This window comes from Cornus florida, unplaced genomic scaffold (assembly GCF_030987335.1).
Source record: "Cornus florida cultivar Cherokee Brave unplaced genomic scaffold, ASM3098733v1 CherokeeBrave_3.0.0_Hap2_Chr11, whole genome shotgun sequence".
Classification (NCBI taxonomy): domain Eukaryota; kingdom Viridiplantae; phylum Streptophyta; class Magnoliopsida; order Cornales; family Cornaceae; genus Cornus; species Cornus florida.
The window spans coordinates 91,167,493-91,193,649 of NW_026775581.1; the positions used below are offsets into that span (position 1 = coordinate 91,167,493).

Genomic DNA, 26,157 nt, shown 5'->3' on the forward strand with positions numbered 1-26,157 from the left:
GGACAGAGAACTTACAACAAGGCCGCAGACTACGTAAGTGAAAAGAATGAGAATGATGATCTGGGCATACCTTATTATTCTCTCTAAATCTTTCTGTGGCAACTCAAAATCACCTCGTGTGCGAAAGAGAACCATATAATATTCAAACGCAAATAAATGGCACAAAATGAAGAAACATAAAATCTAACTTGAAATTAATTTTCTTCATAAACCTAACCAATTAAAAATTCAACGATGCATTATCAAATGAATTCAAAATATAGGAATTAAAGCTTTTACATGTTCTTCGAATATGATGATAAATCGAACCTAACTGATCCTCATGTGCTGTGATTAGGAACTCCTTTACGTCCAATTATTGTGTATCTGAGAAATTGACCTTCAATAACTGCGATCGAAGACCACCAAGAGAGAAAACTGATTCCAATTGGGTTCTTTAGTGGGTTTTCCTGAAGATAGAAGATATCAGTACATGGGCATTAGGGCTTTTGTGGAGAGAGAAGTAGTTAGCCGTCAGGGCAATTTCATTAGGGTTTTGTTGGGTACAAATTGTAGATGAACAAATTGATTAGGACTTTTGTGGAGAGAGAAGGTTTTGGGAGGCTTTTGGGTAGACTGAAGAAATTAATAAATGAACATGAAAGAGCGTGTTTTGGGGCGTTGACGAATGTGTCACCACCACACGGGGGAGTGTAAAATTTGGAAAGGAAATTTAGGAGGGAAATTTTATTTTTCATTCACCAGCGAGCGCTTTTTACTCCACATTAAAATTTGGAAAATACGCGGTTGATATATATATATATATATAAATATTAATGGCATTTTAAAATTTGGAAAATACGCTGTTGATATATATAATATTAATGGCGTTTTAAAATTACCGTGGAAACAATCTTTTACGAGGATCGTATTAAAACCTCGTGAAAGCTTCACTTTTTACAAGAAACCTTTAGGCTTCGTTTGGATACACAGCCGAAAAAAGAAAAAGAAAAGAAATGATTAGGAGAGAAAAGAAAGGAAATGATAATTATAATTTATATTTATATTTTGATAAATAGGAAAAAAAAAGAAAGAAAAGCATAATATTCTTATTTGGATAAAATAGATAAGAGAAAAGAAAGTAAAGGATAATAATTAAATTACTGTATTACCTTTTTGTATTTAATGTAAATAAAATAGCTTACTTTCAAAGTTTGAATTACTTGTAATTTGGAAAGCTTGAATTACCCTTTTGAACTACTTGTATTATATAAAATCCTTATAATTTATTGGCCTTCCATTCCGAAAGTCGTTGTTTCAACTTTAAGCTGAGCAAATTTTGTGTGCTCAAAAATTAGCAGCTCAGTCTGTAAATGATGGTGAGCTTCATCTTGCAGTTTCTATGAGTTCATACTTCATTAAATCTGCTATCATATTTTTAATTATTGGGTTATTTGCAAGTTCAGTTAGTTTGGTGCCGATACATTGGTACATAATGACTAGCCCATTTACTGGTGATGTCACACACAAGTTTTTTGAAAGTCATAAATATTTTAGCCATGTATATATATATATTTCTTTGTTTTTTTATTTAGTTCTTGATTTTAGGGTAGCTCACCTATGAATACATTTTTAGGACTTGAATGTAATATGAATTTTGTGTATAGAATTTTAAAGACTAATTTCGTCTTTAATGAAAATTTTACTTTAATTGTTTCATTTCCCCTCAAATCTTCTCAAAATTGGAAGGATTTAGTTAGAGGGATAGGCTATCGGCTATCCCTCCAAATCATTCTCAATCATTTATTTTCTCTTCTATTATCTCCATCCAAACACACTTAATACTATTATTCCTTTTCTTTTTTCTTCAAATCCCTCTAAATCCCTCAATCCAAACGAAGCCTTAGAAAATCTCGTAAAAAGTATTTTTTACGAGGCAGAACAAAAGAAGCCCGTACATATTATATCGTAAAAACCAATTTTTGTTGTAGTGCCCCCTCATGTTTAAATCCCTCCCCTCCCTATAAAGGCCGTTTGGGGGAGCTTCCTGTACCCCCAAAACGGGCTTCTAAACCAGCAAAACCCGTTTGATAGTAAATGTAACTATTTGGTGAAACTTTTAATCGAGCTTTGACTAAAATTCAACAATTTGAAAGCCCGTTTAGCGGAAGCAAGTATTAGATGCTTTTAAAAACCACGTTCCATAACGTTAGGTATTATGATTGTAAAATACCATATTATCCCTTCCCTTTTTTGGTATCATTCTTTTCTCTTTACAAATTCTCTTTCTAAATTTATCTCCGATACATCCATGGCTTCCACCAATGATGGTTGCCGGCTGTAACAAACTACCCACCGGCAACCAGCATCGTTCTTTTATATTGCTCGCTTACCTCCACCACCACCACTCTTCCTCTGCCGCCTCATCGCCGGTGTCGCCACTGGCACATTCCTAATATCAATTGTAAATAGTATTTTGCTTTTGATAAATTCTTCAAATTCACTGACAGATATAAAAATTAGAAAAGAATAGACAAAAAGATTGTGACGACAATCAGAATCAAATTTCATCTTCTGTTAGACAACTAATCCTGAGCGTTCTTTTAGAATTGAAATAGGAATGAAAATGGGTCTATAAATTTCTGTCAAATCTCTCTAATGGATTGGATGTTGTTCTTTGTTGGTTTTTCTATATACTTCATTCCAATTCTTTTGTTGCAAACTCTGAGAATGATTCAAAAGTTTTATGGCAATCGGTGGTTTACAAGAGATGGGTTTGAAAGAAAATGGTGGTGCCCATAGAAGATGGGTTAAAATAGAAATTGGGTATAAAGGAAATGGCTAATATTGTCAACTGAAATTTAATTTAATATTTAAAAGGCTTTTAAAAAATATATTCACCAAACACCTTTTTTTTATTTAATAAATTTAGCAAAATTCCTTATAAAAGGCCTTGCGCATCAAAGGACTTTTAATGTTAAAAAGCTCCCCCAAACACCACCAAAGTGTGCAATTAAGGACTTTTTGTCAAGTAAATAAACCAGATAGGCGAAAAGACTAAAATACCCTCCATAATTCTCATAACAAAAATATTAAAAAATAACTAGAAATTGAAATTACATCAAAGGACATGTTTTTTTTTTTTTTTCTTTTTTCTTCATTTAGTTAACTGAAGCATTATCATCATTTGGCCACACACAAGCAATCACATTGTGTCCCTCTATACCTTAGCCAGAGACAATTCAAATCACCTTCGTTCCTAGCACACCCATCATCATCATCAACGACGACAAAAAAAAAATCAATCAAAATAGCGTCGTTTCCTATACCACTCTCTCTGTCCTCTCTTTCTTCTTCATCCCGAACTCTTTAATTTGATCGCTGGTGTAGCTCTCTAATTACAGGTAATAGCGATTGCCTCCCTTTTCTTTCTCTACTCTGTACCGTAAGTGGAATTAAAAATTGTTCCTTTGATCTTTTGCTTGTTTCGGCAATTCTCGAGTGCACGCTAGATTGGGGCGTGGTATTGGATTGATTTTGTAGGAGATATGGTTAATCAGATGGGTTTTTCGTTTTATTCCAATTGGATGGCCAATGAATGTTTTTCGCATGACAAGAGTAGGGATAATTATACTGTGAGGTGTAAAGGATGCCCAACGTATCATTATACGTGGTAGAGCAATCGCGACGTTTTAGTTCAATTGTCATCTTGATTTGCTTGTGGTTTTTTTGGGAGCTTGGTTTGGGAGACTCAAAAAGAAACCATGAATAAATACTTTGAGCAATTTAGTAAGATATTGGAAGCTGTTGTGATCATTGATTAAAAGACCGCTAGAAGATCCAAAGGCTTATGGATCTATATGTTACAATCTTTAATTTTCAGTACTCTTCACATTATATATATTCATTTTTGTCTCAATGTGCCTGAGCTTGCCAATTTTTGGAATAGTTTCAATTTTAAGGTGCAATTTTCCATGTACTTTATAGACTAGTCTTATAGTTACTCGTAGCCACATGCAGCGTAAGAAAGACAACTACCCTTTTAGTAGCCACATGAATGACTAGGAAGTGGAAAAAATAAAAGATAGCATATAAGTCCAGAGGCATATATAGTGAAAAAATTAGAATGCAAATAAATTAGTTACCGATAAAATTTTTTTTTGGTTCTATTATAATAATTTAGCCATTGTTTATTTGATGTTGGGAGATTTGGATTTTGATTGATTTATGTTGGGTATAGTTATTTTTAGTGTTTAAAGGTTTAGTGCAATAATATTGAACTGAGATTTTGGAGATTTGGTTTGGCTTATGTGAAAGAGAAGGGGAGAGAGAAAAAAGAGAGGTACAAGGTATAATATATATAGAAATAAGGGATGGACAATTTCATAATACACATTGTAACGATCCGAACCCGGAGGTTCGAATTGCTAACTGGGTCCTTACCCGAACCCGATGTCATCTAAGATCATAGAAGTCATTTCCAATGTCAATACATAACACGTGTTGTCCCAAGGTTCATAGTACACCATCTTACAAACATCTCAGAAGAAACACAAGTGCAGATTAATGAAGTAGCATCAGTCGGTTGAAACAACAGGGTTAGTCAGTCTGGCAGCCAAAACAATGGTTTCAATAACTCAACTTACTGTCTGGCCAAGAAGTGCACTATCAGTCAGCTAACAAACCTAGCCAGTCAGCTGACAGGCCCTGAGAGCTACAAATTATGCAGGTAAAGGCTTCCACAATTCTGTAAACAACCGGGCTCATTTGTGAGCCAAAACCTGTTATAAGACCTGTCCCAACTCACGACAGATAAGATATAACGTACCAAATCATAATGTCAATAAAAACATTTAAAATAGCTCATTTTATCCCATCCATCCATAATATGTATCAACGTAGTTCTTTACATGATAACCTTGAAATAAAATGACTTCCCATCCACAGTGTGCATCTTTCAAATTACATTTATACATGCCCAAGAACATAATTGAAGATACAAGGCTACAAAATATACAAATTGTCTTTACATGATTTCTAAGAATCTAAGTACATAAATGAAGTCGTCGTGGCCGTAAATACAGCCCTATAACACTATGGAGAATTCTTGCGTCATCTAAATCTGTTAATATAAGTCATACGTCCATACTTCTCCGGTTTCCTGAAAATTTTAAGATAAGGGGTGAGCTTAACAGCTCAGTAGGTAATGCCTAAAATATCAATTTTAGATTCCCTTGAGCCAACAACCAAAGAACAAAAAGAAGAATTCGAGATCATACACAGGTAATTTTCAAAATCACAATCCACGTCATTCAATTCAAAACACTATAATCTCATAACTAATCATAATCATATGTGCCAATATACCATGAAATGTAATGTCTTCCCGACCACAGTCCCAGCTTAATATAACGCACATCGAAAATCACTAACCGACTTTACTGATGCGAGATTGATAGTTATCCCTGGTTCCAAAATTCGGCAACCATTTAGGGCCTAGTATCAACTTTTTCACGCCCTACACCGGGCCGTGCTCCCTCTAGGTCGAAATTGCCCCGGGCTTGCGAAACCCGGTTCCATTTACACAACATTTTCTCACAATCATTTCCAAACACATTTCTTTAAAAATAATCATTTCAACCTCATTTTTCCCAAACCATGCCCATGCCATAAATGAAATCAACATATACATGCTTGCTACTTTATCAATTTAGCAATACTTATTAATCGTCATCATCATCATGTTTACATATGTAACCTCAATAAAGCAATTTAACGCAAGACACGCTTTTTAAACAACTTTGCAACCAAACACACACACACACACACACACATGTATATATCTACATAATTAACATCATCTAGAACATGTTTCATCACATAAACACGTAAATACATAATCAATAGTCAAATTCCAAAATTTATCATTCTAATCATCTTTGACAAGAAATCAAGTAAACAAACTCAACTAAAGTTAAAACAGAATGGTTTAGACATCCCTACCTCAAAATATAACTGAAAGGGATCCCCGGCTAGAAAATCAACGCCAGTCAATACCGATCAACGCTGGTTAATGTTGGCCGAATAGAAAACTGTTAGGTGAAAATGTAGCTGACGACGAATAGAGTAAACTGCTTGAAAGGCGCGTCTCCGAAATCCGACTCGAAGTGGCCCAAAACCCCTTCTGAAACTTTAAATATAAAATCTTCAAATTTGTAAAATATTCAATGCTCCTTTAAAAATTAAATCATTGGACTATGTGATAGATGATGATGAGATGAACACTTTCTGTCAGGGAACCAATGCCGAAAACCCAACCGATCGAACCGGAAAATGGGAGTAAAGACCGAAGCCAAAAAAGGAAAAAAAATAAAAATAAAAGAAGTAAAAGAGAGAGAAAAGCTGCGTGAGAGAGAGGAGATTATGCCAAAACTGATAAGTGTGAGATATATATACATATTAAGCTTAAATCACATGGGGTCCACTCAACCAAAAATATCTCTTATATATATATATATATATATATATATATATATACATACATTTAACACACCACAACCACATGTCTAAACACATAGTCCCATAAATATGCATCAAATTATATTGTCTAAAGAGTAGCGGCCCCAAAAAATAATTCTCGTGCACAACAATACCTGTTGTGGGTCTCGCCTGAGACCTCCTGGCCCGAAAAATTAAAAAACACCGAAATGACCAATAATGCTTTTCTTAGAGTCCTGAACTCAAATAAATGCCCTGTGATACCCTCTAATTTCGGAACACGGGTTGATCAAATCCGCGCACAAAACCAGGGGATATCAAAACAATTAAAGTATTTCAAACAAACATAGATTACAAAATGAAATAAAAAATAAATAATACGCTGAAGAAAACTAATAAATAATAATTTCCATTAATAACTCTCCAATGGTTACAACTCAGGAATCTCGTAACTCAATGACCCCTTAACCAAAATCCACTATTTATCAATAAATACTGAAGTAATAATATCCTACTTTGAAATAAAATAGAAAGAATGAATAAGTTATCCAGCTACGGATCCTCAAACTTGAGACTTGGATCTTCTAATAACCTGAAAAAAATAAATCATGGATTAGACTCATGAACAAGTTCTCTCTACCAGACCTCTGAAAATCAATAAAGAAATCATCTCTGACCAAAACTAAACATAATAATTTTTTTTTTTTTATCTTTAATAAACAGTGATACGCATATATATAAATAATTACATATAAATACAATAGTCACATCTATTACTAGATTCATTAATTCCAAAACCATTACCAATGATTAAATAACAATCATTCCTAAACTAATCCACCATTTCTTTTAAAGAAAAGTTCGTTAACCTCAATCCTGTCCTATACAGTTAATTGAACATTTAAACAATATAAATAAAGAATATTATATTTAATTTAAAACCCAATAATGATTTAATTATTTAAATCACACATCCAATTTTTAGGCTTTGACAGTCGTCCATGTCTCCACCAATATTATTTTATTAATATATATAACATAATATAGTAATCTAGATTATTCTAGTTTAAAAATATATATTCCTAATCTAACCTACACATGCAATAACCATAGATGAAATTTTAATCATCCAACACATATCAAATTAATTATGCATCGGCAATTCAACCATGCCATTATAAATATATTTATTTATATATTGGCAACTCAATCATGCCTCCTTGAGTATATTTATTTATCTATTGGCAATTCAACCATACCTCCACAAGTGTATTTATTTATGCATTGGCAATTCAACCGTACCTCCACAAATATATATATATTTACACTTTTAAAATAGCAACTTATCCATACTTTCTATGTATGTATTTTATTTATACAAATACCTAGGCAATATATTTAACCCTTTGACAACTTATTCATGCCTATAATTCAACCATGTACCAAATCTTAAAATTAATTTAACAACAAAACAAATCATACATAGACATTTCATGCATATTATACGCATATCGTTAATTTAACAACGAGCCTATCAAGATATACCAAAATAAGAAAAATTATATATACATATACACATATATTATTTAATATGTGTGTGTGTGTGTAACACATTCTTTAATAATTCTTGATTATTTAAAACCATATATACATATATATCAACTATTATATATATATATATATATATATATATACACACGTCCATCCATACAACTGATAAATTAATTAAACCAGATATACAAATATATAAATAAATATGTATAAATATATATATACCTCTTCCATCACCAATATATTAATTTAATTATATTTGTACAAATTAAATGCTACTAAATATCGTCATAAATGGTTTTCCATAAATACTTCATCTCGGTTTAAATAATTTTTCGACACCTTCTTACTAAAACGTAAATATCTCCTAGTAGTATGGGAATATGATAACGAAATTAGTACCATTGAAAAGAGGACGAAAAATCCTTAAATTTGAACTCAAGAATTACTCAATTTCTATTTAAGATGACTAAGTTATGACCATTTAAATTTCAAGTAACAAAATAAGCAAAATAATAGGCTGAGCTCGATCGCTACTGTGAGTGCAACCACACTGGATTATTTCTCCTCCATCAATACTCCAGATCTGTGGGCGCACCAACTCCCATGGTTTGCGCTGTGCAGGATTAAACCACAGTTGACCAGACCTAATCCATGGTTTAGATTCGCATACGCACTATACTATCATGCATCGCGATGCACTGGATCATTCCTCTTAAGATTAAATAAACTAATGGCTCATATTCGCTTGTACATCTATCTACCATACTCGCACTACACTGGATTATTCACCTTGGTTTAATGCACCGATACATAGACCTTCCTGCATATATATATAAACAGTGTATATATATATATATATATATATATATATATATATAATTTTCCAACAAATATAAGAAAATAAATTATAATAAAATTCTAAAAAAATATAGAATAATCCCATAAAATTTTAAAAAAATACCTGAAATTCTATAAACTCTAAATAACCCTCTCGGGTCATGAATCAACCTATAATTGATTTTAAAATATATATACAACATTTATATATACAATTAAAATCCAATAATCCAAAACTAAAAATATATAATAATTCATACTTTTAAATAATCTGATCTAAACATAATTTAATCAAATAAATTTAACCTAAAACTTTTGATACTCAAGGTGAAATCCTTATGAGTTCTAAGAGTAAAGTTGGAGAATAACTCACCTGAAGGCCTCAAAACTTCTAATTCTGGCATCATCTTTCTCTGATCCGGTCTCCTCTTTGTCGCCTCCTCCTCTTCTCTCTCTCTACCTCTCTTATTTTTCTAATGTGAAAAACCTTTTTAATAAATTAATCCTATATGTATATATATAACCACATTAATACCCTAATCCTTTTCCAATTATGACTACCATATAAAACCTTCCATATACCTATATATATTAATGAATATATATATATATATATATATATATATATATATATATATCTCCTTCCATAACACTTATTAAATATATAATTAAATATATATTTATAATTATACAAAAATAATTATTAAAATAATCACATAAGAATGGGCCTTTATTAATTAACCCGACAAGGCTTTATACAAGCCTAAGACCACATCTTTTGGTCCAAGTTTCCTTAAGCCCAAATTCAATTAATTTAAATAAATCAAATAGTTAAATAAACACTTAAATTTAAATAACTAATTACATGAAATACGTAAATAAAACAAGCAATTACAACCAAGTCACACAATGTCAATAAAATCAACACACCAATAATTCAATCAATAATCAAACACACAAACAACAATTATTATATCAATCATGAAATATAATTTAATTAAAACAAGATATTTTAAGCACTCAATTAAATAAAAACAAATCATATAAAAATAAAATAAAATCAATTAAACCTAATTAAATCAAACAAATCATTTAAAAATAAAATAAAAGTAATTAATCTCAATTAATAAATCATTTAAAATATCGGGGTATTACATGCCCCAACCAACTCTTGGGACTCACCCAATACACTCCCTGGGGTTTGGCATGCAAAACGAGATAAAAAAAAGAAAGAAAAATCCTGAAAAATAAAAAAATACCCGAAAATGGAAAACAGGAAAAATCAGAAATATTACATATAAAGGGTAGATTGGGTATTAAAGAGGGTTTGGAAGTTACACACACATGACATCATTAATGCACTTTTTCATGTCAGAAGCCCTTATTTGCTCACTTATGACATTACGGGGGTAGGATTTGAATATGAGGAGTGTTATTGGCACAATTTTTTAACTACGAGGGGATTTTTTGCACTTCACCCATTTTGTTTTATACTCCCTTAGTCCCAAAATAAGTGTTAGAACAGTAATGCCATGGGAAGATTTGGGGGATATGGAAAGAAAATAAAAGAAAGGATAAGGAATGTTGTGTTTGGAATGGAGGGTTTGAAAAAAAAAAAATAATTGGGAAGGATTTGGAGGGATGTCATATTGTATTCTTTCAAAAATGAGAAGATTTGGAGGGAAAGAAAAGTGGGTTAGTGATATTTTCATAATGTCAAAATTAGCCTTCAAAATTATAACATTAGTTTGAAGAACAACTTTCAAAATTATAAATGGAGGGTATGAGTAATTCGATTGTTATCATTTCATTTATTTTCTCTTCTCTATCTTATCTAAACAAAAATATTAGCATTTCCTTTCTTTTCTCTAATATCTATCCAAATATGAATGTAAATTATTGTTATACTTTCATGAACAATACTTAGGTCCTCACTAGTGAGGATCTATACCATCCTCACTAGTGATGTGGACCAATAATAAATCACCATCTATATGATTTGGTTGTGATTTGATAAGTGTGTATTTACCTATCATAATAAATCATCATCCTGTGATGGCATGTCTATTTATTATTCGCCCACATCACTAGTGAGGATGGTGTAGATCCTACTAGTGAGGACCTAAGTATTGTTTTACTTTCATTTTCTTTCGTAATTAATATTCTCCTTTATTTTATTTTCTCTCTTACGTATCCAAACGAAGCCTTAATATTCAAGTTCCAAACATGGACACTTATTTTATAATGGAGGGAGTATATATTAGCATTCAAGTCTACATGGAAACGTTCGTTGAAAGAGAGTATAAGAAAGGTATTTTATGAAATAAATTTTAATAGTGACTTCTTTGCGTTTTAAACTATCTTTTATTTTATGATTACTTTATAATAATTTTGTTCAAAATTGATTATTGAAAATTGAAAATTAATTTTTTTCAAAACCAAAATCACATATATGGTCGATTTGGTTAGATAGAATTCTATGGTGGAAAGTGCGTTGAATGAAAGGAAAATATAATTTTTAGAATTCATTTGATTAACATGATTTTTTTTTAAAGAAAATTATGAAAAGTGAAAAGTATCAATCATTTCATAGTTCGGAATTTGTATGGTATAGAAGTAATAGAAAATATAAAATTTACCTGAATTGTCCATATTTTTATTAAATATGACAATATGTCTAAATAAATTTATATTCAATAAATAATTTTGACTTTTTTCAAAAATAGAAGTAATATAAGAATCTAAATAATAAAAATTTGTAAGACACCTTGAGAAATATAATTACATTAATTTTCTTATCAAAAGCTATCCACAAACACGTTTTATTTTAGAAAGTAAAATGGGGTTATAATTGAAATTTTATACATTTTTCTCAAAAAATAAAAAAATTCCAATATTTTTTACAAAATTTTTTTGTGGGAAAGTTAATTACTTTCTCACAAAATTTCCCTCCTATCCAAAGTTACAAACTTTTAAGAGGTTAGAAAATTTTCTATTTCTTTTCATTTCTTGCTATTTTTCTGTAACCAATTTGAGTCATAAAGGAATATGATAAAATAAAGACTTGCGAGCATTTAACACCCTAATATGCATATAGCTCATATAATCCTTTTAGGTTCTAAAAACCCAGACGTTTATTGTAGGGGCAAATAAAGACCTCCCGTCATTGGTCGTTAATGGGGTGATAAAAATACTAAAATGCCCTCCTGCAATTATAAAAAAATAAAATGATAAAAATTTAGTTAATGTAAATTTATTATTATATCCTTTATTTTTGAGATTTATATACAAAAGGGAAGGGCATTTTGGGAATCAATAAAGGATAATATTTGTATTTATTAAATTTAATCAGTCATGTGCCAAGCACATGTTTTTTTAATGGTGCATTTTTAACATAGCCGAAAAGTCCTTATTTACAACATTTTTAAATTTTTGAGAGAGTTGTATACCCAAAATAAAATAGAGGGATGTTATATGCTCAAAAAGTACACCTTAATAATATTATAGATACTTGGCAATGCTCGAATTAACTATTAAGGGTAAAAAGATGACCCGGATCTCACAGACCGGTCCAAGCCGAATCGGGATGGGTTAGCCTGGCCCAACCCTATAAGAGAATGGATCGGTTGGGAATAAGACAAGAGTAGAATTCAAAGAAATTTGAGTGCCCAGCCAAACACTTAAATATATATATATATATTTTTCACACTAAGCATAATGATCATCAGATATGATGTAAGTATCTGAATGTAATGTACGTAATTTTTTTACTTATTGATGTACAAGAGATCATTTTTGTGCAATATATAAAAAATATATTATATTATTATCAATGGGTGACACTCATATCAATTATCATTCATTTTTCCAACCTTTGAAAATAAGCAACAACCATGAAAACATGGTTTAGAAAGTGAAGTAACAAACTTTGAAACATTGTCCATAGAGACATCACACACTTTGTTTTTTTTTTGCTAAGTTCAAACATAAACATGTTGCACATAAATCAGTAACTACCATTAGAGCTGTTCAATTTCAACAAGGAACAGCCTTTAAGATTGACATTCACAAATATCCTTAATCTCTCTCTTTCTCACACACATACAGGTTCCCAATTAATATCCTTAATCTCTCTCTTTATCACATCATTGTCATCTTCATGAGATTGATCGAGTTCACATCCAAAGATTGCAATACTCTGTAATCGCTAACTTATTTATCATTTTTCTCCACATCCGAGCATTGTAAATGGGTAAAAAAAATACTGTCCTTTTTTTTTTTGCCATTTCCCTTCGTTTCCTTCCCTTTCAATTCCCTCAATCCAAGCACACTCTTACTCGTAATTAATTTGAATAAGACATGTTCTACCATTAGAATCAAAGGCATTTTTTTTACAGGACAGAATTGTGTAATGCCCTTTATTTAAAAATAAAAATAAAAAAAACCTTTGTTCTTTCTTTATGTAGAAATGTTGCATAATCATTTTAATTCAAACAAGATGTGTTTTATGCTCTGAAGGAGGATAACCATGCCAATGTCCTTTTTTAGGAGTCATGATTTGGTGTTTATGTTGAAATGTTTCATTAGTCAGTGAAGTTACAAGCCTACACATTTACACAAACTATTATATGTTACAGGTATTATTTGCCGATGGGACAGATACAACTTCAAGAACATTGGAATGGGCAATGGCAGAGATTCTATACAACCCACAAACTCTTTCGAAAGCCAAAGCCGAAATTGAACAAGTTGTTGACAAAGGCAAGCCAGTGAAAAGAATCAGACATTGCAAGCCTGACATACTTGTAAATGCGTGGGCTATTACACAAACTATTATCACAAACTCTTTCGAAAGCCAAAGCCGAAATTGAACAAGTTGTTGACAGAGGCAAGCCAGTGAAAGAATCAGACATTGCAAGCCTGACATAATTGTAAATGCGTGGGCTATTACACAAACTATTATCAATGGCTTCACAGTCCCGAAGGGTGCACAAGTGATTGGTAAATGCGTGGGCTATTGGGCGCGATCCAAGTGTGTGGCCGAATCATGAATTGTTTATGCAAGAGAGGTTCTTGGGGTCAGAAGTTGATGTAAGAGGCCAAAATTTTGAGCTAATTCCATTTGGCAGAGGACGGAGAGTGTGTCCCGGAATGTCACTGGCTATTAGGATGGTTCACTTGATGTTAGGTTCACTCATAAACTCATTTGACTGGCAGCTTGAAGGTGGCCGTAAAAAAAATCCACCCGAAATAAGTATTCTAGCACATTGAAGTTGGAATGTACTGATCACACTGAAAACAAATTCATATCATTATTGGCACTTGATCATAGTAACACAACTCAGGTGACTGAAAACTTTTCATACAGAGATTCAATATAGGCAGTTCAATAAAACTGTGTCATTCCGGTTCATATGATATAGAGATTTAAAAATTGAAGTAATTCAAGACATTTTCAAAATGAAACTAACTATTATCTAACTTATATATGAAAAATTATCCTGCTAAAGCAAATGTGTGAAGCGCCTGTAGCTCAGTGGATAGAGCGTCTGTTTCCTAAGCAGAAAGTCGTAGGTTCGACCCCTACCTGGTGCGCATCAATTTTAAGGAAAACAAAAAACTGTTATTATTTTCTCTTTTCAAGTGAAATTACAAAAGAGTTTCTACATTACACAACGTTTGGTTTTTTATAATTTTAATACCAAAATTGCCCTTCCCTATTAAGTAAAATAAAAATAGATCAGAGTACTTCTTGGTTTTATGGTTAGTTACGAACTTTATTTTTATTTATTTTGCTTAAGATAATCAAGTGGATGAAAAGAATGTACAAATAAGAGCATCCAACACAAACAAATCTCCCGAATTCCAACAAAAACAAACTACAACAACAAATTTGAAACAACACCTATACACTCAACAACAGAAGCAAGACAATAGCACAAACATAAAAAATCAAAATCAAAAAATCAAAAACATATATTACATGAAAAAAAATCTCTTGCCAATTTATAATTTTTTGTTTATGAAATAAGCACACAAAATTGATCATATTATATAACAAATGATTTGATTGACAACTCAATATTCTTTTTGACATTACAAAAAACATCTTTTGCTCACTCACAATCACACCCGCACACCAAAATAAGTATGTACAATGATTATACAAACATTCGAGTTGTTATCTGAGTAACAATAAACTACTTTGTTGTTTTATTATCGTGCATGTGGACGGTAAAATATCCAAAATGGAAACCTGATGTTAGCTTTTTATCAAATTTTAATCTAAGATAGAATGTGAGAGAAAACATTAATCAATTAGAATTCTAAGAAAGGTTAAAAAAAAATTTTAAAAAGGAGTTGGAATTCTAAAAGAATCCCATGATAAAATAAAACCCCTCTGTCCCATATTAATAGTCTACTATCTCATTTTTTGATGTCCCAAGTTAGTTGTCCACTTTAAAAAATCAAAGCAAAAAAATCTTATTTTTCCAATCATTCATTGTCCTTTATATTTTCAAAAAAATTCAAATTGAGTAACTATACATATTTAAACTAAGAAGGACAAGTTAGTAATTTTAAAAGGGGACAATGCATTCATTGCATGTCCCCTTAAAAACTTCAATTTCTAAACATGAACATCTAATACGGAACGGAAGGAGTAGAATTCTATGACAGGTGAAAAAGAATTAGATGATTCATATAGGGAGGGCAATTACAGTATTGAAAATATAAAAACTAGACATGGTGTGATGTAGGGACTCTTTTGTAATTAATTTTAAGAGAAAAATGGGATGGAGCAAATTAATTATGGAGAGCCAATATAAGCTCCTGATAGAAAATTAAAGCCCTTACCGCCCCTTAATAAAAAAAAATTAAGGCAATTACGTAGTGTTGCATATCCGTCCAAATTATAACAAAGTTTTTTTCCATCTGAATTTGATGTAGGACAATAATACTTTTAACATATTTAAAAGTCACAAGTCAAAATAAAGGGTCTTTAAGTGAGTGTGTGACGCGCTGCAACCTCCCACCAGTGCGTGCAGGCACATGGGAGTGCGTAGCACGCACTGGGAAACTTCACAGGCGCGTCAGATGCGCGTAGGGGCGTCCGTTGGCGCGTTGGGTAGGGTTACAGCCTCCTGTAGTCTACTGATGCGTATAAATGTTTCATGTAATAGGTTTGAACCTGATATGCTTGCATTTTTCTGGAAGCTATTATGGTGGGGGAGAAAAAGAAAACAATCACACTCCACAACATATATAAAAGTTATATGGAGTAAAATAGATATATATCATTAAATACAATCAAATATGATAGCCGATATGTCCTAGAAATGAGCAGATTTCTCTCACCGTAGAAGGTGGAGGTAATTCGGAAACGAGCTCAACTTTGGCCTTATCCACTTTAATACTCCTTTTAGATATGACATGTCCAAGTACAATCCCCTAGGTCTGGGGTTCGAGTCCCAGCTGGGTGTTTTTTGTGGCTAGCCTTTACTGTTCCTGTAGTGACTTATCCGGTCCGGATAGGGAGCCTTTCGTGTCCTACGGGATTAGTTGGGTCGTGAGGGGTCCTAAGGGTTCGTGCCTTCTCGGACACCCCATGTTAATAAAAAAAATAAAAAAAATACTCGAATTGTCGATGAAATGAAAAGAAAATAACCAACAATGACAATAAGTTTACCTCTCTATCTCTAATTTGTTTTTCTCTACTTGTATATACAAGTGTGTGTATCTTCTGCACTCTTTATATTTTTTTAATTACTCTATATCTTTGTTAAGTATTTTTTTAAAATTTAAATTGTAATTATAAAATACCAAATCAAAATACAATTACAAAAAGCTTTAAGTGAATTATATAAATTAAAGTTCTTATTGACGAGAAATGGGTCAATCATTTATTTGAAGATTTAATATAAATGGTCCCCCAAACGAAGATAGACAAAATTGAATTCAAGTTATTAAGTTATATTAAATTTTTTTCTTTTTTCTAAATCTTTCCTATATTAAAAAATTGCTTTTAAAACACATAAATGTGACAAATAAGTAGCCACCTAATTCAATATAAAATTACAAATCAAAATTCGTGAAGTATAACATTTTTCTTAATATAAAGAGTCTCCAAAACAAAGGCGATCAAAATTGAATTATGCTATTTAAGGTTTTCTTTCTTTTCTATATTAGGAGATTGGAGATGGAAGATTTGGGGCTTTGGATGTCCCCGGAGGTTCCCTGGAAATGGGGAAGACGACTGGGACTTTGGGGGGGGGGAGGGGGGGGGGGGTCTGTTGATGTGAATGATCCAAATGACCCCTAGGGCCTACTTTTCACAAGGTCTATTGGATCGATTGAACCTCGATCGATCATGAAGATGCTCATATCGATATATTTCCTATATTAAAAAGATTGTTTTTAAAACACATAAAGTTGATAAATAAGCAGATACCTAATTCAATATAAAATTACAAATCAAAATTGTGAAGTATATCATTTTCCATAAAAAAAAAATAACAATAATGCTTGCCTTAGGCGTTTAAGCAGGAATTGGCTGCTTATGCTGACATGGACCACTAATAACACTACACAAGTCATACATCTTTTTAAAAAATAAACATCAATCCATCGGGTATTCTTGCGGGTGATCCAAAAAGAAATAAATTTTTTTTTTTTCTCTACCTTGCGCTCTAACTTTCAAAGGCAAACACGATCTGCTGACTTATAGTGACGTTGTCGGCAGCGGTATTGATCGGGTGCTTTGCCGTCGATTTCACATTTCATCGATCGCTTGACCAATAGATCCTTTACCTGAAGACGATGATCGACCTCAATTGACGCCAAGCTAGAGTTACTTCACGCCGGATTTCAGACTGGTTTTTTGAACAAAACTGCCGGATTCTCACTTTCCAGTGCCTGTGCAGTTTCCCAATTAAGAGGTAGTGAAATTGGGCTATTTGTATTTTTTGTTTCTACGATTTCCTTGGAGAAGGTTTCCCAAATCTTTGTACCCTCCAAATGCACGTCACCGATTTGATGTCCGCCACAAAGATTGGTGATTAGGGGGTTTGGGTGATCTGAGTGGTTGTGGTGTCTTTTTTGTTTTCTAATATGTGTGGATGATCCTTTTTCTTGATGGTTTGAGTTTTTGGAGTGATTTGTGAAGTGGGTTTGCTGAAATTGGGATTTTTTAAGCATTAAAAATAGTACCAGCGTAAATGAGCGAAGAGTTACCAAATTTTTGGAACTTGTCTTGATTGATTAAAAGTGGTTGTTCAACAAATCTAAATGTTTGAGTGACTGAAGAACTGTCATAAGCATTGATTTGCCAGAAATATTGCAACTTGAAATGTCAATGTATTGAAGTTTGGTAGTATTTTGAGATTGTTATGAGGTCAATCTAGAATAGAGGTGTCGAAAACCAGAGAGATGAGCCAAGTTAGGGAACCTGTTGGAGGAAAGATTGTGGACTTGAATCGATTCTTTTTGGATCACCCGTAAGAAGACCCGATTGATTCCTATTTATTTTATAATTTTTTTTTTGACATGTGCTGTGTTATTAGTGATCCATATCAGCATAAGTAGGCAATTCCTACTTATGGACTAAGACAAGCATTGTTCAAAAAATAAAATATAATATCTATTAAAATAAAGGACATTTATTACTATGTTAGATTCGATATACAATCACGAATTAAAATTGGAGATGTGTAACATTGTTCATCAAATATTTCTTCAATAATTGGAGTCCAATCGAAAATTCACCAAAGGCAATCCCCTCTGTTAAAATGGCAGGGTCAATGCAAAGAAGTCAATTTAAATGAAACCAAAAAATTCCAAACTTTTTTCGAATGTAGTTAGCAATAAAAGAAATTTTTTGTGAAAAAGTAACTTTTCATAACCATTCAACTTTTCCAAAAAAATTCTACAAAAAAAAAAAAAAAAAAAATTTTGCTTTCTTGATAAAATTATGTGAAAGTTCAATTATATCCCCTTTCCACTTTCTAAAATAAATTGAGTTTATGTGTGATTTTTTTGTAGGAATATTATAATAATTACATCTCTACATATCTTACAAAAATTTATTATTTAAAATTTTATATTAAATTTATTTTTTATAAAATATAAATATTTATTAAATATAAATTTATTTAGATCTATTGTCATATTCAATAAAAAAAAATGAATAGTTAAAACAAATTATTATAATTTTTTATTAATTTTCATACTATCCAGAAAAAAAATTTATTTCCCTTCACTTTTCACTGTATTTCCATTGACCAAATACACCCAATCGATTTCGTTCGTGTGTAAAAAACTGCAGCACAAAACGTGTACAAAAGAATCAGACAAAATCGCAAGAATATAGTATCCAGAAACGGTTTAGAGAATGTAATGGCTGATAAAGCCTCTCCATTGGTCAATTAGAGCCAACAGCACTTAGCCGGATCGCGTGCAATTCACGTGATGTTATTTTCACTCAAGAGTCAAAACAAAAGACACGGGAACAAAATAAATTAGACGACATATACAATCACATACACAAATTGCGAATCTAATTATTTTTGTTCTCCTTTTTCCATGCAACGGTTCAAAAACCCCCACCTCCCTCAAATCTAAACATCCACCGCACGATCAGATCTACACCATATTCCCAACCTCTCCGTTTCTTCACACATACCCCATCACATCTTCACAAGTGTGTAGTGTTCACTCCCTCCCAGATCTATTCTCTCTCTCTCTCAACCTACACACACACAGCGATATAGAGAGAGAAAGTGAAGCATTTTCACATTTGTTCCCATTTTGCCCATGGTGGAGGCGCAGTCATGGACCACACGGCGGGGCAGCAACCCGCGGCTGGAGACGACGGAGCAAGTGCTCGACATTCCCGCCACGCCGCCGGGAGACGTACGGAACGGCGGAGCCGGCGGCCGATCGATACTCTCACCGACAGTAGTGACGGCGGCGAGCATCGCCTCGTGGTACTTCTCTAACATCGGAGTTCTACTCCTCAACAAGTACCTCCTCAGCATCTATGGTTACCGGTACCCTATCTTCCTCACAATGCTCCACATGCTCTCCTCTGCCGCCTACAGCTTCGCCGCCGTCCGATGGCTCCAGATCGTTCCATTCCAGCACATCCTCTCCCGCCGCCAGTTCTTCAAGATCGCCGCCCTCAGCGTCATCTTCTGCTTCTCCGTCGTCTGCGGCAACACCTCCCTCAGGTACAGTTGATAATTGATTGAAACAAAAAACACATTTGGTTATGAATTCTAATAGATTGACAAATGCATATACATATACACACAGACGAATTAGTAGTTCAAGCAACGCATTCTCGTAATCCATTTTCTTCAATAATGCGTAGTTTTTTTTGGGGATTTTCAATAGTGCATAATTGCAGCAATGAAATTATACGATCTACTTCAACATTGACGTTGTAATTTAGCTATTTATAACCGTACAGGTACCTTCCTGTTTCGTTCAATCAAGCAATCGGAGCTACCACTCCCTTCTTCACTGCGATCTTCGCTTTCTTGATCACCTGCAAGAAAGAATCGGCGGAGGTGTACCTCTCACTGTTACCAGTCGTGTTCGGTATAGTTTTGGCTAGTAATAGCGAGCCTTTGTTTCACTTTTTTGGATTCCTGGTCTGTATTGGCTCAACGGCTGGTCGAGCATTGAAATCGGTGGTACAGGGTCTACTCCTGAGCTCTGAAGCAGAGAAATTGAACTCTATGAATCTTCTACTCTATATGGCTCCAATGGCGGCATTGGTTCTGCTTCCGTTTACTTTGTATATAGAAGGAAATGTGCTTGCAATTACGATTGAGAAGGCAAAGGGTGACTCGTTTATTGTGTTCTTGTTGTTTGCCAATGCGACTGTGGCGTATTTGGTGAACTTGACCAATTTTTTGGTCACCAAGCATACCAGCGCTCTGACATTGCAGGTTTTGGGGAATGCAAAAGCGGCAGTGGCAGCAGTGGTTTCCGTTATGATATTTAGGAATCCGGTGACTGTGATGGGGATATCCGGGTTTGGGGTGACGGTCATGGGTGTTGTGCTTTACAGCGAGGCGAAGAAGAGATCAAAAGCTACAGCTCACTGAAAGCAATAATTGAGTTGGCTCAAAGTGGCCGGAGATAAATACACGGTGCGCCTTATTTTCCTTTAATATGATGCTCTATTTTTTGTTATCTTACTCTGATTAAAGGTTCTCAATGGTGGGGAAAAAAGAGAATTGGAATAGAAGGTAAAGTGAATTGATGATTCAATTGTATAGGATGATGAACTATGGAAAAAGGGTCAATTTTTGCTCTTTTTCCATTTGATTCTTGTTCGTTGAAGTGGTTTAGAGAATAAATTCTCTCTCTCACTTTCACTTTCCCCTGCAATTGAAACGCATAGAAAGACTGGTTCTTTATATACTATTCTTCTTGTAATATGTGGGGGGTAAATCACCCCACTTCATTTTGTCAACAATAAGCCCTGTTACTTTGCTGTTCATTATGCAATTCCATTCTTTTTTACTGTACTTTGTGTATATGTATATTGGCATTCTTTTATATTCATATTGAAGATTTTAGCCGCCTTTATTATTTATTGGGTTTCATCATGTAGTTATTGTGCTTCAATTTAGATTTTTAAGGAACCAAAATAAAGGAAGAAAGCGCAGATTTAGTTGTGCTTGTATTAATGGCTTGATTATATCATGCACATAGTTTAATTTTTGCTTTCACGATGATTTTATTTTTTTTACTTTTTCCCATAATGGCTGCAATTTTCGATAATAAGTTTCCGTAGAATAGGATATAAGAAAAAAATGGATCAAGCCAGTTCTAATCCATGTCCGCATGTGCCACTAGGAGTATAACGCTTAGGGTTTAATATAATTATTGATCAGCGAAATTGCTATGGGAAAAGGAAAAGGAGAGGAAATGATAAGAAATTGCTATTTAATATAAATATTGACTCTTGTAACCATAACTCCAACCCGGGATTGATAAGATTCCGAACTTCTTTTTTTTGAGCTACCGAGTGAGCATGGACGAATTGATCTGAACAGAGCTTTTGCACAAATTGTACTAGATGATTTTGCTAAGCTTTTCATTTTCTGCTTAAAACATTTTGCATCAGAAATCTATTTTTGCTTATCCTTTCATTTCAATTATCTGCTTTACTCTGTTAGTTGTTTTAATGCAATGTAATCACACGAACTATAAAGATTGAATGAGTACCATCCTAAATATATAACCCAGTGTTCTGAAGTATCTATACTTGGATCTGTAATGGGCTTACATTTTCTAGCTTCATTCATGGCTGTTAAGATCAATTTTAGATTGTGTAAGATTGTGAAGATAACTAGGGTTTCTTTGGTCTTCTGATGGGGTATTGGATGGCTACGTGCTATTTATTATCTTGGTCCAAAATGAGTCGACATTATTGAATCCCCCGTAGATATACATTGTTTCAAAGTTTTACTAAACATATGATGTAACGGCTGCCTTATCAGGATGATGGACTATACCTGAGGGCTAGCCCTCCCCTGACACATATAAATCCGACACTCTAGATTAGGATGGGTTCAAAGTTTTACTAAACATATGATGTAACGGCTGCCTTATCTGGATGATGGACTATACCTGGGGGTTAGCCCTCCCCCCTACGCATATAAATCCGACACTCTAGTTTAAGATGGGATTCTAACCTTTGATATGACTATTAAGGACTTCACCAAGCTAGCTAGCTAGCTAACACCGATATAAAGACCCTTTTCAATTTTCACAATAATGGATATGTATTGAAAATGATGTTGAAAAAAAAAAAAAAAAGAAAAAGAAAAAGAAAAAAGCAACAAAACATTATAATTCGATGGACATCTAAATGTAACCTCTGTAAATGTCTTCACAATATCATCTGTGATGATCAGTATGTTTAGCAAGAAAATAGAAAAGAAGGGAAAAGCTGGAATCTTATCAGAATGCCTTTTTATTTATTTATTTATTTATTTATAATTAATTTCCCTTTTTGCCAAAATAGCAGAGCATGGGTAAATTGGCTTGATCTGAGCTTTTCTCTCTATTGTTGGATTATAATTGTGCTGAGATATCATGATTTCCATATTCTGTTACTAAATATTATTCTTGCTTTTCCTTTGATTTATTATTATTATTAATATTATTATTATTTTTTGTGGTTTCACTTGATAAAAACTTGGTGCCAATCGCAGAGAGGATTCTGAAATTTTGATAAATCTCCTTTTATGAGAGATCCAATAAAAAAATTCCTACACAAAAGCTTAAGAACTTGGGCAATTTGTGTCGACATTTGTTTCTATTTAGTTGGAGGTTTTATTTTTCTGGATGAACTCCCACTTGGTTGGTGGACCTGTGTTACACTCTGATTAGTTCCGATCACTTGGTTAACAGTTCTTTCTATTACTTCTTATGAATTGAATCCGGTTTCAAAGAGAACATTGAGTCAGTTTGTGGTTTTCATTTGCTAGCTAATCTTTGTTATATTTTGGTGAACTTATATGCTATCCTTGGTGATTAAAGCTCTCTGTTCAAATAGTTTATGTTACCTGCCAAAACCTTTAACTTACCACCACATCTGAAGATTTCATAAAACTCATCTGGCGAAGTCTTTACTGAGTCTTGGGGAAAAGGGTAAGCATGATTCATGTAATTCACTCAACTAGGATAAGAAACTATTAGAAAATTGGTTTTATGATCTTTTGAAGAGTTGTGATACAAAGTAAGAAATTTAATGAGCGAGGGATGACATCACTGTAATGTCATCATGTCTGGACTACTATATCATTTTTCTTTCTTTCTTGAATGATCTAACCATTTATGTCAACGAATCTGCTCCAACTTGCAATTATTGTATTATTTCCCATCCGTTTTAAGTTGCACAGGCTGGTTTTGTTGTTTGGCTTTCTTTTTCTGTAGAAGTAAACTTTATGCATGTGATAACTCTCTCTCTTATTTATATGCACACACACACACAGAGTATAGACACGCATATACACGTATATATATCTATCACAGTTTGGTCTTTTTCAAGCCACACCATTGTATTGGTGTGGTGGCCATGGGTGGGAGTGGGACATGGCAACATGCACATTGCTTTATGTTTTGGTGGCTGTTGAGACTCCTTTGTCTGCATGCCTATCTAAAATTTAATGTGTTTGTTGAAGATTAAATGTAACCCTCTACCCGAAAATATACTGATAAATATATCAATATATATTACATGGCAATAAGATATACATATAGAGAGAGGGTGTAGCGACTGGCGAACAAGTCAATTTGTTGGTTAAGTTGAAGGTCGTCGTCATTAAGTTGTTTTGAAAATATAATTTGAGAGAAAATCCCTAAAATATTGAGATCAACTTAGCGGTTAACTTTCATTGTTTTTGGGTTGATCCTAATGGAACCTAGGGGTGTATTGTTGCAAGGGTATTTGGGTAATAGAATTCGGTTTCACTAATCATTTTATGATGGGTTAGTGTAACGGGTGGGCGCTTGTCCATTTACCCAAAAGTTCAAATTATTGGGTAATGCTGTATACCTATCTATTTATACCCAATCACTTTTCCATCTAACTCGCAACGCCCTTATTGCGGTTCGGGTCACCCTGCTTACCCGGGATGCTAGCCCGAACGCCTTCTGGACTGGACGCTGGGCATGACACCGGATCAAGGATTGGGTCTGGCTCTGATACTAACTGTAACGGGTGGGTGCTTGCCCATTTACCCAAAAACTCGAACTATTGGGTAATGCTGCATACCCATCCATTTATATCCAATTACTTTCCCATCCGATTTCGATGTGGGACAAATGACCCTTCTTACAGTGAGTTAGTTGCTTCGAAAATTACATAAGAGATGGCAATTAACATGAATGAAGCCCATTGTAAGTTGGGCCCTCGAGGATCCCAATATTATTTTTAAATAGCAATAAACACGAAGCCCGTTATAAATGGGCTGCAAGTGAACTGAATCGAGTCAAAAATCAGCTTGTTTAAATTAGCTCATTGATTTGTGAGTTCAGTTTGGGCTCGTAATGAAAGGATCAAACTCGAACTTACTCATCATTATTTAGAAGGTCAACCTTGGCTCCTTTAATTAAAAAAGAAAAAAAGGAAAAAAAATCTCGATATCATATTCGCGTTCAACCTTGGCTCCTCTAGGACATTATTTTGGTTTGTTCATGATTTGCTGCACGCTTATAAATATTTGTATATTTTTTAACGAGATCATTAACACATATTAGTCATAAACACGTACGAGTCAATTCAAACATGGTCTAAAATCAATTCTTTTATTAAACAAGCTTAAAAATCAATCTTGAACTCTAACTCATTTATTATCCGATTTTCAATCTTAACTGTAAGATGCTTACTTCAGTATAATTATGAAACCCAGACAATTTAAAAGCGCTCCAACTCTGACATTCGGACTCCAGTCCAATCTCATGCTCAATCATTTTTATTTTTTAAAATGCTCATGCTCATGCCCAAGCAGTTGGTTTTGCTCTTAAAACACCTTCAACAAGAAAACGAATGAAAATGTTTACGAAAGACCGCATTTTGCATTAAAAGATCCAAGTTCAGCAAACACCGTAATTTTGGCTAAACTACCATTTTCACTAAGAACAGTCGAGACAAATCATCCAAGTAACTTCTTGCTTCGTGTAGTCCTGCAAAGCATTGTGCCTTAAAAGGTTGGGAGAAGCTTATTCCTAAACTAGTATCCCTCATCGTCATCCAAATAACTTCTTGCTTCCTGTAGTCCTTAGAAAGCATTGTGCCTTGAAAGGTTGGTAGAAACTTATTCCTAAACTAGTATCCCTCATCAGACGGGAAGGCCTGCTGTCTTTCCTCTCCCCGCTTTTGACGATTCTCGAGTATGTCTCCAAATGAATCCCCCAATTATTGGGAAAACCCGACCCTTAGCCAATGACACGGATGAGATTTACAAAGCAATCTCCTATAAGTAATCCCCAATTCTTTGGTCACATGAACTAGCAATCCCCTAATATAGATGCTCAAAGAGAGGCAACCATAAATGAGAGAACGTTCACGAACCCATAAATTCCACCAATCACAATCGCAAACAAAATGAAGAAACATTTACAAAAGCAACCCAAAACATCTTTCACCCACTTCCATCTTTACAGGAACTTATAACATATTATTGCCAAGATCCCAAAAGTGCATAAACATAAAATAGTGGTGACTTTAGAAGTTCTCAACTAAGTGATCAGAACGTAACTAATGGA

At 33.4% G+C, this 26,157-nt stretch overlaps 1 protein-coding gene and 1 non-coding gene across 2 annotated transcripts; both read left to right on the forward strand.

Moving 5' to 3' along the window:
• Positions 1 to 14,390: 14,390 nt before the first annotated feature.
• On the forward strand, positions 14,391 to 14,463 carry TRNAR-CCU (transfer RNA arginine (anticodon CCU)). Its single transcript has one exon. It is a non-coding gene; the product is annotated as a tRNA-Arg (tRNA).
• Positions 14,464 to 19,464: 5,001 nt separating this feature from the next.
• LOC132283281 (probable sugar phosphate/phosphate translocator At1g12500) lies at positions 19,465 to 21,470 on the forward strand. Its single transcript, XM_059785217.1, has 2 exons — positions 19,465 to 20,093; positions 20,336 to 21,470. Exons 1-2 carry the CDS (start codon positions 19,678 to 19,680, stop codon positions 20,976 to 20,978), a joined length of 1,059 nt encoding a protein of 352 aa, XP_059641200.1. The 5' UTR covers positions 19,465 to 19,677; the 3' UTR covers positions 20,979 to 21,470.
• The last annotated feature ends 4,687 nt before the right edge of the window (positions 21,471 to 26,157 follow it).